This window comes from Sphaeramia orbicularis, chromosome 17, assembly GCF_902148855.1.
Source record: "Sphaeramia orbicularis chromosome 17, fSphaOr1.1, whole genome shotgun sequence".
In the NCBI taxonomy this organism is placed as follows: Eukaryota; Metazoa; Chordata; class Actinopteri; order Kurtiformes; family Apogonidae; genus Sphaeramia; species Sphaeramia orbicularis.
Window position 1 is genome coordinate 20,031,252 of NC_043973.1, and position 15,495 is coordinate 20,046,746.

Here is a 15,495-nt window from a genome sequence, read left to right on the forward strand (position 1 = left end):
AATATAGACAAACAGTCCACTGGAGACAAAGACAGCAATGGGTGGAGATTTACAGTGGATTTACAATATGATATGTACAGAGTGCAAATTGGAGTTTTATACAGTGAGTGGATGAGTGGATCCGTTCTATTAAAAATATATGTATATGTATATATTATTTACAGTGGGTTTTACATTGTAGTATGTACAGAAAGTGCAAACTTAAGTATTTATACAGTGAGCAGATATGTACAGGGGTACAGTCTGTAAAAAAAAAAAAAAAAAAAAAAAAAAAAAAAAAATATATATATATATATATATATATATATATATATATATATATAACTGTAGTGCAAATAGGGTTTGGTTTTTTTTACAGAGTGCAAATTAGACAGTTTTATACAGAGTGCAAAAATGTACGTTTGTGAGTTGGTGAATTGAAGTCGGGGGGTATTGACACTGGATGGGTATGTTCAGAGACAACAGCTTGATGAATGAATGAATGAAGGATCCATCTGATTTAATTCAGACTAAAATGCTGGAGGAGGTATTTATTTTCTAGCATGTGTCAGAGTGTGTGATATGAGCATGTGTTAACATATTACAAACTAAATCTGTGAAGATGGTAGCTTCACTATACTGTAAATGAGTCGTTTTAAATAAAAGCTAGGGTAAAATGACCATAATGTGGTTACCAGAGACAGGAGTTGCAAACTATCCAAATGCAATATATTCTTTGTGCAGAACATCAGCTGTTGTTTATGTCCACTATGTTTCACAGGTTTGTCCCTGATAAATAATTGAATAAATATAATAAATAATTATTAAGGTTTGAATACGTGTCCAGGAAACTAGATAAACGTAATATCCCCTGAACACATGGAAATACAGCGTGTGTATGTGTTTCATGACCCACTTCTCCAGCAGGATGGGGCCTCCCACATGAAGCTGAGGCCAGGAAATTGTGGTTGCCTAGCAAGTTTCACATCCACGGCGCAAAGTTACAGACGAGTGTGTGAGTCGACTGGTGTTTGCGCTGTAAACTACAGACGCACTGCACTATTTCACAGGACTTTTTCCCCATCGAGGTCCAGGTGGCAACACTGACGGGGCAAGATGTCAGTCGCGGGATTAAAGAAGCAATTTTACAAAGCAAGTCAGGTAAACACGAGGTTTTTTTTTTTTTTAAAGATTAGCACCGTGCTAGCCGAGTTAGCTCGCGACCATTATCATTACTTTTCCTGCAACGTAGCTAACTAAAGCTAACTCCAAGCTAGCTCATAAACGAGAGTGGAAAAACGTCTGTAGACTTTTTTTTTTTTTTTTTACCTTATCATGAACTATTTTACCAACTGTACCAAATGTATTGTTCATAGGTCATGTTAAAGTGAATTTAATGCTTAACGAAGTTATATTGAAGTGAATTAAGATGATAATTGCAAAAGCAGACTCAACTTTAACGTAAACCAACTAGTTACTTGCCATTAGCTTCAAGATCGATTTCTGTTCGTAAATTAGCCAATGCTTATGGTAAAGTTAAAATAAAATGCAAAGGTAGATTAACCTGTTATTGGTGAAAAAATTGAGATCATGGGACGATAAGTTCCTAGTTTTAATAACTCATACAAAGTATGTGATTTCAGTTGTGTCCTTTGCAGATATTCATTATTTTCTTGGTACCTGTCGTTTATGTAACCTTACGAAGTTGCTTTAAAAATAAAAAAGTGGTTAATCTGTTGGGTTTTACCACAGTTTTAGTCTTACGCGAATAATTTCCGTGTTTAATAAATGCTAACTGTTGTAGTTTAACTGAGCTGATCTGCTAGCATCTCTATTTTGCTACATAAACATATCACTTCATATTATTAGGTGAAGACAGATAAATATCTGATACCAGTGAGATATTAGGGCTCCAAGAACCAAGTTAACTTAACTGTATAAACCAGTGGAAGTGATTTAATGCCCTCACGACAGATTATTCAGTATAGCTACTTTTAAGTGTTGCGTCAACTTAGCCATATTTTTGTTTTTTTGAGTGTCACACCTTCATTGTTGACAAAGCAGCTAAAGGATTAAATTTCCTTCAAATATGAAGCTCGACAAGACATGTCCTACAAAACTGGTGGCCTGTGTTTTGATGTCAGGGAGCTTCCAACAGGTTCCACCTTTGGTCAGTTATGCCACATGTAAGTGAGAGCTCCTTTGCCAGTGGGTGTATACCTCATTATTGGAAAAGGAATTCCACTTATGTGAATCATACTGTGCCCAAACAGGCTTCTGAATGTGAAGTAATTCTTTAGACACATGTGTAGTCACTATGCCTGTTGATTGACACAAAGTACATGGGTTTACAAGATACCAGAAATGTAGTTGCATTGGTCAAATGTTTAATTTCAGTACAAGAGAAGAGATTATTTTATTCCTCCCTCAAGCTTGAAGCACATTTCAAGTTTTTGTAAGTGCCCCCCCAAAAGAAATCAATATGAACTTCTTCAAGAATATGCCCCTTACATCCTTGTAGACATTGCATTAAAGAAAGAATGAACATTACTTTTGCTTTCACTTAGCTCATGTACTAAGATCATTCTTTTTCTGGCAGTTAAACTGCTAGTTTCTGTGGCTTAAGGTAATGATTATTTCTGAATGAATCTTTGTCCTGTTTAATTAATATTTTACACAGGGTTACAATTTTTATTTGGGTCATATATCTCTCTGTACACAAGAAGCATTTTGTTTCTTGTAAAAATTGTTATTTAAATTAATTTTAAGTATTTAACCCTTTAGCCCAGAGATGGCCCTTCAGAATATTAGTACATCAATAATAACTTGTTGCTCTGTTAATTTTCTCTTCTTTATCAACTTCTGCAAAACATAAAATGTTCAATTACTTAACCTAAACTACAGTGTAGTGGCACTGCATCAAATCCTACTTCAGAAGCCATAAACATAGATTCAGTGGACATCCCACCCTTTATTACAACAGACATCACTAATGACTGTGGTAGCTTGTCATTGGCTATGACAATAAAAACAAAAGCAGGGTGGAAAAGAATGACTTATTGTGTAAGCTAAATAACTCAAGGTACACATCTCAGTGCTACAACATGCACTTGATTTATTAAATTATTGAACAAATAATTGTGAGAATTCCATTGTCATTCTTCACATAGGTTTTATTATGTACCTACTACTTGTTCTAGTCTACATTGTTTTTCACATTATCTTTCATTTTGTCATTGATGGACAAGATCTTACCCAGGTGCTCTTACTTTTGTCTTCTTCCAAGAACCTTGGCTCTTGTTTTTTTCTTCTAACAACAGTAACATTTTTGTAATCTAAATTGAGTATAACATTTTGTCTTTCAGTTTCATCTTCCTATCATTTAACCTAAATAATTTAACATAGGTATACAACAAATAGCCTATCAGGTCATTTATATAGTGTAGTTTGACTATTCAGCTGTGTACACTATCATTTTATTTAGTATGCTACAAGAAGATTCAATATAGGCTACCCCATATCATACTATACTGGAAACCACATTCAAATGGGGAATTGTTTTAGAGAATGTACTACAGTGTCACAAAACTTACCATGGTCTAAAACTAAAAATGTTAATATTAGATGGTTCTGATTAGGCTAATATAAAATATATGTTTTGTTTTGTTTTGTTTTTTTGTTATTTCCTTTCAGTTTAATGGCTGTTTGGTGGTTCAGAGTCAAAGTTGAAGAAACAGTTATTTGTAGCGCTTTTTTTTTTTTTTTATGGTCAAAACATTTCAGAAGTGTAGAGGTGAAACATTCAGAACAATTAAAATGATCAAATCCTCTGTAGAATGCTGTATACAGTTTTATTATAACAGCTACGGATCTGATCTCTTAGCTGTTATCATTTGCTGTTCTGAGTGTGAATTCACGGTTGCATTCCAAGTATCGTACTTTTTTATTTACTTCAAATTTTTTGGACTGGATGCATGAGTATGAGGATCAGAATTAAAGATGCAGGGCTTTAACAAAGTATTTCCCATTCATATGCATACGTCATGAAATGGTATGTACTTTGTAAGGGTAATTACAACATGTAGCCTACTAGAAGTAAAAACAGAAACAGGGGACACAGGACACAGTGCTGGTTTATTTAGCTGTCCTGATTTTCTAGTCATGATGGACCTAAACTTGCACTCCATTATTTTATTCATAATCATGGGTCATAATTAGGTCTGTGTATGCAGAATCATATCCCAAGAGCCACCAATTGGCGGTTTTTAGAGCAGCCTCAGAACATGAACACTGAGTTCCCTACAAAGGAACGTTGCCAAACATGAATATTCTGGAGTCTAGAGGGGCTGGTCGGGGCATATGAGTTTGTATGTGCAATGTGGTGCCGACAGCTGCACCATGTAGAAAGCACATTTACACACACACAGACAGTGTCTTTCTGTTTGGCCTTCCAGCCAACTGCGAGAAATGAAGAATGCACCTATGGGTTACATATGTGAGTTAGGATATGAATTAGCAAGTGAGAGAAAAGCAAGGTTAGTATGTGTGTTTAGTAAAACTATCCATGGATGTGGCAGTCCTATAGGAAACTGCATATGTGTGCAGACTTGATGGAAACAGTGAACCTTTTGTATTACTCCTTATGGAGTCACGGCCGTGCATACTGTGAAGAGTCCAGAATATAGCTGTCAGTCGCTTCTGCAGATTTTAGTAGGTCTTTCCCCTCATTGAAAAATTGCACAAATTTTAATTGTGAGCCCTAAAAATTTTTAGTATTTACATGACATAGCCAAATAACCAAGAGTTCTGGTTCACACCCATGTTACTTTTGTTGCTGTTTTTGAGCAAGTTCATCTTCCTCTATCGACTACAAGCCCATGACCCTGATGAATCCTGGCAGAAAAAATGTATTATAAGGAAGAAAAAAACAACCTTTTCACTGAACAATTCAGGTAGTCAGCTGACTACTTTTCTGGCAAAATAACCTAGACCTGGCCAAGGCAACCCCGGGTCATATCACAGAGCCCACAAGCTTGTACTGTAGGCACTAGGCATGATGGTTAATCACTTCATCCACTTCTTCTCACCCATCATTCTGGAACAGGATCAATCTAGACCAGTGTTTTTCAACCTTGGGGTTGGAACCCCATGTGGGGTCGCTTGGAATTCAAATGGGGTCGCCTGAAATTTCTAGTTATTGATAAAAATACTAGAAGCACTCGGAGAGCGCAGACCTCCGCCAAGGCTGATCAGTGGCGCCCCCCGTGCCCCCCCGATCACCACCAAAATTTAATCATTTCTTCCTTATCCCATTTCCAACAAACCCTGAAAATTTCATCCAAATCTGTCCATAACTTTTTGAGTTATGTTGCACACTAACGGACAGACAAACAAACAGACAAACAAACCCTGGCAAAAACATAACCTCCTTGGCGGAGGTAAAAATATAAACTTACTAATAAAAAATATATGGTGAGTTGAGAGAGACAATCACAATACATAAAAGACATGACAAACTCTGAAGTTGAAACTGAAACACTGTGGTACTGTTTCTTTCAAATGTTAACTGTGGCTGGTTTAAGATGTTGCAGCTCTCTCATAATTCATAGTTTGAGTTATTGTTTTTTCAGTATTAATTTGCAGCCTTTTGACTGACTGTACAAAATTCTCACTTTGTGCAGTAATCTCAACCTGGCTTTTCTGCCTCCGTCCACAATAATATACATTATATAGCCTTAATGTTATGTAAAATTAACGCTTATTTGCAACATAGTATAGCAAACTATTACATGATCAAAAACAAATTTTAGCAAAAAAAAAAAGTCTCAGTTTTGAATGTCTGGAGTCGCCAGAAATTTGTGATGTTAAAATGGGGTTGCGAGCCAAAAAAGGTTGGGAACCACTGATCTAGACTCATCAAACCACATAACCTTTTCCATTGAAACACAGTCCAATCCTTATACTCCTTAACAAATAGAAGCTTTTTTTCCAATTAACCTAATGGATTTTCTGAAGGCTACACAGCTGTTTAGTCATAATCTCTGGTGCTCTCTCTTCATTATGCATATGGAAACCCTTTTACCTTTCATTATTAAACATAGCTGAGAGTTTTTGTTTTTTTAAATATGATTTCAGCAAATCTTTAAATGATCTTCAGTCACAGTCATTAAAGACCTTTTCTGGCCACCTTTCTTTCTATCCTACCAAATTTTAATAATGCGTTAAAAAAATTGTTAGCCCAGTTTTAATAGTTTCACTAATCTCTCTATGTATTTTCTTGAGGCAGGTCAATAATTTGTCCCTAGTGAAGCAGAGTCTTTTCCATGACTACAGGATATGGCTAAGAAATGACAAGCTATTCTCTGCATCAGTTAGGGTTAAAGAACTTATTTCGAGCTGAAACATATTAATCACTGCAGTAATTATCCAATGGAGGATTCTTTTGACTCACTGGCTCAGCTGTGTTTATACATATAAGTAAAAATTTTCTAATGAAATAATATAAAATATTCTAAGTTTGATTTGCTTCATTGCTGTTTTTGCTTTGTTCAAAGCTGATGAGTGAGAAGGTTGGGGGTGCAGAAGGAACTAAACTGGATGAAGACTTCAAGGAACTGGAAAGGGTAATTCCAAATGTTTTTGCATGCATTACACACAGACTGTTTTCTTTTCCTCTACTGTAAGTTGCATAAAGCCAGCCTAGGCGTATTAAACACTAGGGTGGTCCAAACAATCCAAGTTTTAGATAGTTTGGCTCCCAAGGTCTTAAGTGAGTCTACCTATGGAAAAATTAACTTGTGCAGAATTTTAGCCTAATAGGTAAATATTTAGGGGTAGCTCAAGCTTGGTATTTTGGCAACCATATGGCTTATGGAGCTCTCCCAGGTTATCAATTTATCAATAACCCGGGGGGCGGCTGTGGCTCAGTTTGTAGAATGCGTCGTCCAATGCCCGAATGATCGGCGGTCCGAGTCCTGGCTCCAACTATCGACATGTCAAAATGTCCTTGGGCAAATTGCTCCCAAATTGAGTGCGTGAACGGGTGAATGTGTGGCTTGTCGAAGGCAATGTCCAAGCAGCATGGCAAAGAGAATGTAGAGAAACCTGATAAGTGACGGCAACTGGAAATGCAGCAAATTCAACAAATTCCAGGAAGGTAGATCTAGGCTTTCTCATAGATGATGCCTCTTCCTGGAATGACAATCCAAAGTGTCAAGAAGCCAAGGCAAATATTGCAAACATCAAGGTGGTCAATGACCATGCAGAGAGGGGTGATCCAGTATTTCAATGGCTGCAGCACTAAGAATGAGGAGCTCTACAGGTGGTCAGTCAGCAGCTCTACAGGTGGTCAGTCAGCACAGGAGACAGTTCCATGATCCAAAAAAAATCCACTATGGTTAGTGGGCCACAGTGACTTCTGTTCTCGTGTTGGCACTTCAGTAATGACAGTAATTTACAATTTTTGCAGACATAGAATGATTGTAAATGTGTTACAAACTGTTCCATAAAGCACTAAGATGCAATTATACAAATTAAAGCTTATTTTATATTATTCAACTTTTCATTTAAATAAACTGTATTTATCTTTTATAAAACAATTGTCATCATTTAATACTGTTTGTAAAGCTAACGCTATCAATGCCAAATGATGACTCCAAAACAAAACTTTAGGATATTTGAGCTACCTCTAAATATCAGGCTGATATTTTACATGGAATATTTTTTCATGGGTTAGACTCAAATAAGACCTTGGGAGGAAAGACATATGAAACTTTTTTAAAACCCATTATTTTGTGGACCACCCTATTAAACATTGTATTTGAACTTAAACATTCTTCAAATAAGGTTAATTTTGTGTCTCCCTCTAACCCTTATCCAGAGAGCAGATATAACCAGCAAAGCAGTGGTCGAAGTCATCAATAAAACCTCAGAGTACCTTCAACCCAACCCTGCAACTAGAGCAAAGCTGTCTATGCTCAACACAGTGTCCAAAATCCGCGGGCAGGTGAAAAGTCCAGGCTACCCTCAGCCTGAGGGCCTCTTGGGAGAATGCATGACCAAATATGGGCAAGAGATGGGCGAGGACAATAACTTTGGTAAGAAGTGTTGTGAAAAAAGGAAAATAGGATACAAACTTAGTGGAGATGCGTAACTATGCACCTCTTGAAACTGTACAACTGTATGCTGCTTATATGTTTATGTTTACACCTTTATTTCCAGAACCTGTGATGATTAATGGTATGTCCCACACTCCCTTATGCTTGTATTTTGGATCTGTGTATACTACAGGTGGGGCCCTAGTAGACATAGGAGAGTCGATGAAAAGGATGGCAGAGGTCAAGGACTCTCTGGATATTGATGTAAAGCAGAACTTTATAGATCCACTCCAGGCAGTTGCTGAAAAAGACATCAAAGACATCCAGGTAGAGTTGAGGAGGTAGAATTCTTGACGCATACTTGCCCCGTATAGACTCTATAGCGTGTTTGATTGTGTTTCACATGCATTAGTATGAAATAATTATTACAACTTGTGTAAACATTTTAACAACTTGCTAATGTCAAAGGAAAGTTTTCCAGATTATTAAGCAAACCACTTATTTGTGGGAAATGATCAAATATCTAGTTTTTGAGATCTCATCCTCCTTTGTCTTTACCCTTTAACCCCCTCAGCACCACCTGAAAAAGCTAGAAGGCCGCCGTCTGGACTACGATTATAAAAAGAAACGTCAGGGAAAAATCCCAGACGAAGAGATCAGGCAGTCTCTGGAGAAATTCCACGAGTCCAAGGAGATGGCAGAGAGCTCCATGCACAACCTGCTTGAAACAGATGTGAGTAGCCAGTAGACTAAACTAAACTTTACTTTGCATTTTAGGTTTAGATTTCATTTGTGTGTCCTAAATATGTTTGTTGAATGCAAACCTAGAGTATCAGTTCACTTCTCAGATAATGGCCAGATGGTGACCCTATGACGGATCTTAAAGATGCTGACACAGACCAGCAACTAATTTATAAGTTGACCAAAGAAATAGGACAAATACTAGTGAATTAATAACTTAAATTTGGAGAAAAAAAAAGCACCAAAATCTGAAAATGCAAGCCTTCCTTCTGCAGCTTTCTCTTCTCTGTCCAAATCAAACGACTAAATATAAATAGCAGATGTATTGTCATTTCACAATGCAGTGGAAAACGGAACATATTTTTCCAAACTTCATGTCTGACTCACTCTGACAAGTGACTGGTAATTACAGGCAATTTGTACAGTAGTTGCATTAAGTCATGCACTTAACCACCCTGCCTGTCTGAACTCACCTGTGATTTGCCAAAGACTGCATCATGGGGTAGGTTTTCTACGACCCACAGAAGTTAGTAGAATTCTTGTTTGTTCTCAGACCAACTGAAGTACAATAAGCTAAAAAGTAATTATGGAACTTTTTTCCAATAATGCCAGAAAAATCAGCACTAAAACTTTAAGGCTTTGACACATATGTCACTTTGCCACATAATTCGACACGGTGAAAAAACATTTAATATATTTTTAAAAAGCCACATCAAAACTTGAGCTTTTCAGAAGGTTGATTGAGCTAAATTAACAGGATTCGCAAATGTATTCTTATTAAAAACTAGTTTCAGCATCTGAAAATAAAGGGAGAAATCTGACCCTACATAAGCAACCTGATAGCAGTGTCAGTGACTGTAGAAAAGTCAACAACAAACCAGAGTATGAGTTACCTTCTTTGTTATGCTGCTCTGAGACTTAGGAAATGGATATTGTTTGCTATGACAGGTTCTCAACTAGCAAGAGAGTTGTTTTGCCTTTAAGGACAGTAAATGTCAAGGGACACACCTTATTTCTTTCCACAGTGACTTGCACAACAGTGAGCTTGTCAAACCTGTTTTGTTTGTTTTGTGTTTTCCATTTCCATATCGATCGTAATCAGGTGTTGAGTGTAGCTTTTATAATGGAGAGTTGTGAGGTAATGACAAATAAATGTGAAGCTGTAATTAAGAGCCCCATAAGGAATACAAAAGACCAATATAATGAAGGAGCTGTGTGCGTCTTAAAATATTTTGTGTGTGTAGGTGGAGCAGGTGAGTCAGCTGTCATCTTTTGTGGAGTCTCTACTGCAGTACCATAAACAGGCCACGCAAGTACTGGAGGAGCTTTCTGAAAAACTGAGAGAAAGGTCAGCACCATGACTGTTTGTGGAAGACTGCATGCCTTTTGTATGTTGAGGCTGTGTGCTCTAGCTCATGACGAACAGTGATTCAGCATAATTTTGTTTCCTCAGCTGATTTCAGGTAGTGAATGTTAAGAGGAACCTGATGCTGAGGGACACCCGTTCACGAATAATCAAGTCTATATACTTACATTTTCTGTAGAAATGATTTCACTAATATGTTTTTAGAAATTATTGTTTTTCAAAATGAATTAGTTGTACATCTTGAACATTTATATGTAGGATCTGGTTTATTTTCTATAAGGTCATAGACTAACATAATTTAAAAGCAGCCAGAGCGTGGATCATCCACCATCCCCTTTTGAGCTCAGACAGATGTTTTATTATATGTTTGCATTCAGGGTGAACGAGGCTCAGTCTAGGCCAAGGCGTGAATACACACCAAAACCCAGGCCAGTCATTGACTTTGGAGAGGCTGAGAACACCAATGGAGGATATTCCCCACCTGCATCAAGCCCTCCAGCCTACTCTGCAGGTAAGCCTTGTCCTATATATTTCGGGAGTTTGAACTTGAACGTCTGTGTGTACGTGCCGTCCAACTGCAAAGAAGGCCTGTGTTCCCGTCGGTTTCATTCTTATGATTCTTGTGTCTTTCCTTTTGTGGCACTAATCAGCTCCAGCACAATATCCAGGTCCATCCTTCCAAAGAACCTCGATCAAGAACAGACCGTGTGAGTCAGACAGATGAAGACAGAGTGGTCAAATTGACTAATTGCCCTCAGTCAGTTGTATAAGTGTATGGCAGAGAGGTGTATGCATGTCTGCGTGTCAGTCAAGTATTTCACTAACATTGTTAATGTGTGTTCGGTCAACAACTCATCCTCTGCCAGGTCTCTGGAACATGATGGGATTTGTCAGAGTTTGAGCATTACAATGTCTGAGCAAGGCAGTACAAACACAGAAGCCTCAGTATGCATTGTGGTATTTTAATCACTCTCCGTATAATGTGACATTTTAAAGTGATCTGTACTTTGGTATGACATGTACCAAAGTACAAATTACTGATATGTTTTTCTCTGTTAAGTGCAGGGGGACTTTAAAGGGGTCATATTTTGCTAAACCCACATTTATTAGTCTTTGGTACATTTATTTTTGTATTTGGGGACCCTAATAGTTCAAAAAGTTAGAATTTGAACCCTCCAGGTGCTGCAAAGCTATCTTTATATTCATTTTGGCAAAAATCGAGTGGATTTCTACAACCCATTTCAATTCCTTCTTAATTGTATATTTTATAACTAATTACGTCACAACAATTGCATATATAAGGTCAAGACTTCCGATGAACTTTCCTCCAAGTATGACATAATTGTCAGCAGCAGCGGTTGTAGTCCATACTGAAAATATGTCCAAACTTCGAGCTGGTTATCTAAAATGTTCAGTTGTTGGTTGTATTAATGAACATAAGTGGTTGAACGGGACAGAGCAGCACAGTCAACTACCTGGAAGAGGGTGGGGCATGAAGTGGCTCATTTGCATTTAAAGGGCCAGCGCTCAAAATGACCTTTCTGGTTTCATTACTCAGAAATAGGGTTGAAGATGGACGTGTGGAGTTGAATTAATGAAGAATTCAGACCCAAACAGAGTATTTACAGTTTATGTAGACCACAGGGAAATGTTTTAAAATGCATAATTCCATTTTTTTTTTTTTTTTAAAAGCAAAATATCACTCCTTTAACAGATCTTATTTTTCTTCTTTTTTTTTTTTTTTTTTTTAAATCTATAATATTTTTAGCTGAATTACATGGGTCTGCCAGCCTGTTCTTTGACTCACTGAAACTTCTGAACCACAAGAACCAAAATAGCAATTTGTCTTTCCCTAATCTAATCAGACAGTCAGACAGAGCAAGTAAAATCTGATGCTTTAAAATCAAACAAAAAAAAGTGTGTGTTTTGTAACATGTCACTGCTTTGTTCTTGCACTTCAGAAGAATTCTTCCTTACCACACTGATGACTAACCTAAATGCTATTCCTGTTCTAATGTCTCCAGTTTTATGACCTATTTTGCTGTCCTGCTGGTAAACATACTGGAAACCACACTAAAATGGGAGATAGTTGTAGGGAATGAACAAAAGTTACCATCTCGTTTCTCATGTTGCCTCATTTGTTCTTTTTCCCTTCTCGCATCTCTCTATTTTTTGTGTCTCTTTGTGCAGCTGAGCCATGCTGTAAAGCCCTGTATGACTTCGAACCGGAGAACCCCGGAGAACTGGGCTTTCATGAGGGCGACATCATCACACTGATCAGTCAAATCGATGAAAACTGGTATGAGGGATCCCTTCATGGGAAATCCGGCTACTTCCCCAAGAACTATATTGAATTGGTGGTGCCTCTGCCATACTGAAAGCAACAAGGAAAGGACAGGATAGCACAGGGAAGACAATGATAAAGATGGATGATAGACGATTATTGACACTCAATAGTCGAAAAAATCTTGTCTTGTAATTAAAGGGCAAACCTCTCAAAACAGGGAACTAAATTTTGTCAAGCTTTTTAACTAAAGTGAAGATTTTGTAAAATTAAGATGAAAAATGTAATTTTAAAAGCAGTTGTGAAAGAGGGTTATTAAAAAAAAAGACAGCGTAATGTTTAGGTGCATTTACCATACCCTGAGGCTTCATAATCATTCTCTACACACTTGTGCACTTTGTACACTACACCTTATCACAGAGAGTGATAAAATTTGAAGAGTGAAGACATTTATCATGACAGTGAACACTAAGAAGTGCAACTACGTTATTCCTATTTCTAAACCCAGTTAATAATTTAAACATGGCATGTTTTGATCTTGGTACACTAAATCATAGTTTTTAGGTCTGTCTAGCTAAAACCAATGCTGCCTACAGTCACAGATTATACCTTAGTCTCATGAAGGATTGAATATTCACTTTGTGTTGAAGCTGTTCAAAAGAAAAGTGTAAATTCATCGATAAAGGATCTGTTTTGTGTTCTAATCATTTTGTCCACCTGATTCTTATCAATGAAGTGTGAATAAATATTAGAACCTCCAGACAGTATAACACAACACTAAAGCAAATTGCAACACAGCTGGTTACTTTTAACTAAATCTACCTAATAAACTGTAGCTGAAGGTATTGTTCATAATGGTACTGCACATGCATGTATTTTTGTATTCTTTTACACTCCTAGTTTTCACATCTTTGCCTACAGGCTTTAGTACTGTTTTGGGTGACTCATTGAAGTCAACATGGAGAACTGCCTGCCATGTGCCACGTTCATGTTTATCCTCTACTGCCATCTGGTGGCCATATGAGATATCATTCATAGTGTCACATGTCCTCTGTTAGTTCATATTTTTCTTTAGCACAAAAAGCTTTAAAACACCTGGAGCCAAACAGCAGTGAACATGGAAAGACTGGCTGCTTGTGTGTAACCTTTTTTGACCTGACAATTGTTAACGTGTTTCCAGTTATTTAAATTTCTTGATGTCTTTTGCTGCACTCCATCTGCTTGTCGTTTAGAGGTGATGCCAAAGAAAAGTTGCATATCATCAAATATCCAGATGCTGCCATTTGTTATATAAGAAAATGTGTTATATCTAACCTTAAGACTTTTGTACACAATGATGCCAAATATTGTTAAATATCAGACATAATTGACATAAAAATATTTTTTCGTTTTGTCTTTTTTTTTTTTTTTTTTTTTTTTTTTTTTTTACAATGGACATGACTCCCTCCTGGCCCCAAATATTTTACATTATGATACAAAGCCATTTATTTTCTCAGGCTCTGTTGATACTGCTGGCAGTGTCACTTTCAACTCTTTTGTAGGCTCTTAGTGAACTGTCAGTCTGTTTTGTTTTCTCCCTTCGTTATTTCGGGTATGTTTGCCTTAGTGCCCTAACCTGTAATTTAGAGCATGGAAATTAATCTGATGTGTTTTGGGTGTTTCTGTAGTTGCTTCAGTTTTCATGATGAAACTATGCACCAGAGCTGACAGCAAATGCTGCCCCACGTCTGTTGTGTACAGAAGTTTGTAATAATGAGAAAGACCTTTACACAATGGCTGGGAATTGCTGGTTTCAGTTTCAATTAAGTCTTTTACAAGGAGACTGAGAAGTGTGAGGGTCTGTATTATTCACTAAAATGCTAACTTTCTCCTCTTGTCATGATCCCCTTGTTAACCCGCCCCCGCTCCAGTCATCTCACCCATCGCTATTTAAACGGGGAGTGGAACAGACAGGTCTTTTCAGCAGAGAAGGGCACACAGCAGTGGATTATGCCCTCCCCCACTACTCTTTATTCACCACCTGCCTCTGTACCCCTAACCCCTTTCATATTATTTACCCCATCCCTGTCCCATGGTGCCTCTGGAGCAGTCTCAGGTCCACCCCTGAAATAATCTTCTTTGTTATCGTAGTATGTGCCTCTTAATGTTAGGTTTGCATGTGTCTTATGTTATTCATGTTAAGTGTAGGGCCATGCGTTGGCTGTGTTGAGTAATAATCTATGTGGTTCAGGTGTAGGTTTACATGCCTCATTACACTAAATCAAAAGCCTAGAGTTAGAGGGGGAGGAAGGGTCATGGGCTCAGCTTGGGCTATTATGTGGCTTGTATAATATTGATGATGAATAATGTTGTTGAACAAAGGGGTGAGATCAATTTTTGTGTGCTGCTGTCACAGTTGAAATAGTTGTCTGAATGCTGCAGATGACATTTATTACAACACTATATTCTGTGATAGCAGAGGCAAAAGTGTCTTTTACAATAGTAATTAATGAAGTATTATCTGACTTTGAAGCTCTTTTTATTATGCACAATCTTAAAGAAATTATCTGTATTAAGATGTAACTGCTTTGCATGTGTCTACTACAGCCTCAGTCTTAAGCAATTTCTTATTTTTGTAACTGTGACACTGCGGGGAGACTAGAAGTGGGATTATCCTGGATTATCTATAGGATATATGGATTACCTCTGTACTAAGTGTAATCTTCAGTGCATTGTATATTTTTGTTATTATATAAAGGGGAGTGAATGCTGTTCATTCATTTCTTTGAATAAATATGAAACCATTTATCTTCTGTTGTGTCTACTGTTTTTACTGTGGTGGTTGTTTTAAATGGAAATACTTTCAGTGATATCCAGAAAATGTCCTAGAGCTGTAGAATTACCTCAATTCAGAAAACTTAATATGATAACCAAAGTCATTTTCTCATATCTGCACCATTTCTGTCTTTTCCTCAGTAAATTGCTTCATACATGGGACATTTATCCCCAACCATTAGATATTAGATTTTAATCTCCACAGCCCAGTGTGT

The 15,495-nt window shown here is 37.2% G+C and overlaps 1 protein-coding gene across 2 annotated transcripts; it reads left to right on the forward strand.

Moving 5' to 3' along the window:
- The first annotated feature begins 938 nt into the window (after positions 1-938).
- Positions 939-15,253, forward strand: LOC115436941 (endophilin-A2-like). 2 transcript variants are annotated; one of them, XM_030159963.1, is made up of 9 exons: positions 940-1,140; positions 6,534-6,602; positions 7,859-8,075; positions 8,269-8,402; positions 8,650-8,808; positions 10,061-10,164; positions 10,560-10,693; positions 10,833-10,889; positions 12,373-15,253. In XM_030159963.1, exons 1-9 carry the CDS (start codon positions 1,096-1,098, stop codon positions 12,558-12,560), a joined length of 1,107 nt encoding a protein of 368 aa, XP_030015823.1. In that variant the 5' UTR covers positions 940-1,095; the 3' UTR covers positions 12,561-15,253. The 2 variants fall into 2 exon arrangements, with proteins under 2 accessions (XP_030015824.1, XP_030015823.1); XM_030159964.1 differs by lacking the exon at positions 10,833-10,889 and having other exon boundaries at positions 939-1,140; positions 12,373-12,560.
- Positions 15,254-15,495: the final 242 nt, after the last annotated feature.